The 3,500-nt window shown below is 26.5% G+C and overlaps 1 protein-coding gene across 1 annotated transcript; it reads left to right on the top strand.

Annotated features, from left to right (window-relative positions):
• The first annotated feature begins 330 nt into the window (after positions 1–330).
• LOC150080028 (serpin B6-like) lies at positions 331–3,244 on the top strand. Its single transcript, XM_090383338.1, has 2 exons — positions 331–1,326; positions 3,236–3,244. The coding sequence occupies exons 1-2, from the start codon at positions 331–333 to the stop codon at positions 3,242–3,244; spliced, it is 1,005 nt and encodes a 334-aa protein (XP_090239464.1).
• Positions 3,245–3,500: the final 256 nt, after the last annotated feature.

Raw genomic sequence — 3,500 nt, 5'->3', positions numbered from 1 at the left:
ATAACCGGTAAGAACGTAATCTGTGTTTCATTCATTTCCTATTCATATTCGTCGAATTCGTCGTCAGTCACTTCAATTTTTTCAAATTCCTCATTATTCGATTCTTCTTTTACCTCATCTGTTTTAGGTGATTTTTTATTGAATATTGTTTCATCTTGTTGTTCTTGAGACTTATTCAATCCTATTTTTTCTCTATTTGTTTTCAATGGTTCTTCCTTTGATTCTTTACTTTTCCGACGATTTAAATTTTGAAAAAAAATAAATTGAAATTGAATGGAGAATATTATAAAAACATTTGTCCGAGTTTGGATTTTATTAGTTTAAATCAAGATGCCTGTTGTCGACGATAAAAGATTATTTGTCAATAAATATTTATATCGTTATTTCGTTTCGGATTCAACAGGAAATTTGTTTTATTCTCCATTCGGTATTACTCTTGCTTTACACACACTGCTCGAAGGTGCACGTGGAAAAACAGAATCGCAGATTAAGCATGTTTTGGAATACGACGACAACACATCTAACGAAGATATAAAGAAAAATTATTTCGACTACCTAATAGAACTAAAAGATGTTTTCGACGTCGCCAATATTATTTTAGTAAGACAAGAAATTGATGTCGATGTTAATCGAGAATATTTAGAAGGAATAAAACAGTTTTACTTGTCAGACGTTAAAAAAGTTAACTTTACCGATGAGGAAGAAACGATATCGATGGCGAATTCGTGGGTAAAAAAGAGATCTAGAGAAAAAATTCAAACTATATTAGACTCAGTCGATCCCGAAACAATATTACTACTTCTTAACGTAGTATATTTCAAAAGAACGTGGGCAATACCCTTTGACCAAAAGGAAACTTTATTTGCAGATTTCTACAGCAAAGGTTGCGAAAAAAAATCGGTACCTACGATGATCGCGAAAGACGCATATTTTCGATTTGGCCGTGGACGAGATTTTACCGTTTTAGAACTTCCGTACGAAGGAAATAGAGTAAATATGTTGATTTTCCTGCCAGATACATTAGATGGTTTGTCTGCTATGAAAGAAAATTCATTCGAAGATCCACTAGATCTTCGAGAGGAGTTAATCGAAACTATTGCACTTCCAAAATTTAAATTGAGATACACAAAAAAAATTTCCACGGAATCATTAGGAATTGGATATGCCGGTAAATGTAACTTTAGTGGTATTTTCGATACTTCTTCTTACTTGATATTTCCCGAAATAATTCACAAAACTTTCATCGAAATAAACGAAGAAGGAACCGAAGCTGCTGCAGTTACCGGTGTGGGAATTTATACGGATTCCGTTTCATTTCGACCAAATGTATTTGTTGCTAATCACCCTTTTCTTTTCTTTATAATTGATAAAACAACCAAAATAATATTATTTATCGGTCGGATAGACGAACTTTAATTTTATGTTTTATGGCAATTAAATATTAAAAATAAAGTTTTTTATAAAATCAGAATGTGGATTTGCAAATTAAAAAAAAAATAAAATGAAATAAAAAAGTACTTGTTTTTGTTCGGGAGCACTCCTTCTGTAAATGTAGCTAGCTTGCATGTACTAGGAGAAGTGCCCCCTACATATACAGAAAGATAGCAACATTCTAGCAATAGAAAGAAACTGCTTTTGTGAAATCTTTCTTTACTAAAATTAAATATCTTTTAAAAGACATCTACCATATAAATTAGAAATTAAAATGAAAACTGAAATTAGAAATTAAAAATTAAACATTAGAAATGAAAATTGAAATTAGAAATTAAAAATTACACATTAGAAAAGTTAAAATTTAAACATTAGAAAAATTATAAAATTAAACATTAGAAATTAAAATGAAAAATGAAATTAGAAATTAAAAATTAGAAATTAAAATCTCTAAAATAAAGTAAAACAGAGAAACTCTAAAAGAAAGTAAAACAGAGAAACTCTAAAATAAAGTAAAACAGAGAAACTCTAAAATAAAGTAAAACAGAGAAACTCTAAAATAAAGTAAAACAGAGAAACTCTAAAATAAAGTAAAACAGAGAAACTCTAAAATAAAGTAAAACAGAGAAACTCTAAAATAAAGTAAAACAGAGAAACTCTAAAATAAAGTAAAACAGAGAAACTCTAAAATAAAGAAAAACAGAGAAACTCTAAAATAAAGAAAAACAGAGAAACTCTAAAATAAAGAAAAACAGAGAAACTCTAAAATAAAGTAAAACAGAGAAACTCTAAAATAAAGTAAAACAGAGAAACTCTAAAATAAAGTAAAACAGAGAAACTCAGTACGGATATCAAATCAGAGAAACATTTCTTAAAATGATTTTTGTGGATGGAATTTTCTGATTATAATAAATTCTATAAATCAAAAAATTCTATAAAAACAAAAATTGTACAAGGGGGAAATAAATTTTAATAATCTCTCTTAATATTTTTTTTAAATAGAACGATCTCTTAATTTCTAATTTAATCTAACCTAACCTTTCTAATTTTTTATTTGTAATTTTTTATTTCAATTTTTTATTTGTAATTTTTTATTTCTAATTTCGATTTCAAATTTCATTTCAAATTTTTAATTTTAATTTCTAATATTTAATTTCAATTTCAATTTCTAATTTCAATTTGAGACACCTAAGACTGCACCCAGTGTTTTTTTATATAAAATGAAATCAATACCAAAGCTGCAGTTAATGATGTACCTAAGACTGTATCCCAATCGTCCATGATGACACATTTATAATGTTCTTTTGGTGGTTGAACTGTGCTGCATTTGGTAGCGTGTTTAATTTCCAAGATTACGAGCTGTATAAGAGGATACGTGTGAATATTTATTTTGGTTAATAATCACAATTTTTAATTTCTAATTTTTAATTTCTAATTTCTAATTTTCAAATTTCTAATTTTTAATTTTAATTTTTAATTTCTAATTTCTAACTAACCTTTCTAACCTAATTTCAATTTCTGATTTTTAATTTCAATTTCTAATTTTTGATTTCACTTTCTAATTTCTAATTTTCGATTTCAGTTTCTAATTTCTAATTTTTAATTTCACTTTCTAATTTCTAATTTTTGATTTCACTTTCTAATTTCTAATTTTTAATTTCACTTTCTAATTTCTAATTTTTAATTATTTCATTTCAATTTCTAATTTTTAATTTCTAATTTCAATTTCTTAATTTGTAATTTCTAATTTCTAATTTCTCAATTTCTAATTTTTAATTTCAATTTTTAATTTTTAACCTGGCAGTTAGGTTAGGTTCTCGAAATATAGGTTAGGTTAGGTTAGGTTAGGTACTCGAGATATAGATTAGGTTAGGTTAGGTTAATTATGGACTTGTTTCAAAAATTATGACATTGTAAATGTCATAATTTTTGACATCTAAAAACGAATGTTCTAATAAACGTGCGTTCCATTCATTTGAAAAAATTCATCTTCGTATTTTTCGAATTTGTCGTCTGTCACTTCAATTTTTTTAAATTCCTCAATACTCGATTCTTCTCCTTTTTTTTCA

The sequence above is a fragment of the Mastigoproctus giganteus genome, chromosome 10, assembly GCF_048544385.1.
Source record: "Mastigoproctus giganteus isolate SK-2022 chromosome 10, ASM4854438v1, whole genome shotgun sequence".
Lineage (NCBI taxonomy): Eukaryota > Metazoa > Arthropoda > Arachnida > Uropygi > Thelyphonidae > Mastigoproctus > Mastigoproctus giganteus.
Note: the sequence above shows the minus strand (reverse complement) of the source record. Positions and strands in the feature narration are given on the sequence as shown.

What these genes read in the sequence shown, in the direction of transcription:
- LOC150080028 (XM_090383338.1), top strand. Translation starts at nt 331, where the DNA reads ATGCCTGTTGTCGACGATAAAAGATTATTTGTCAATAAATATTTATAT.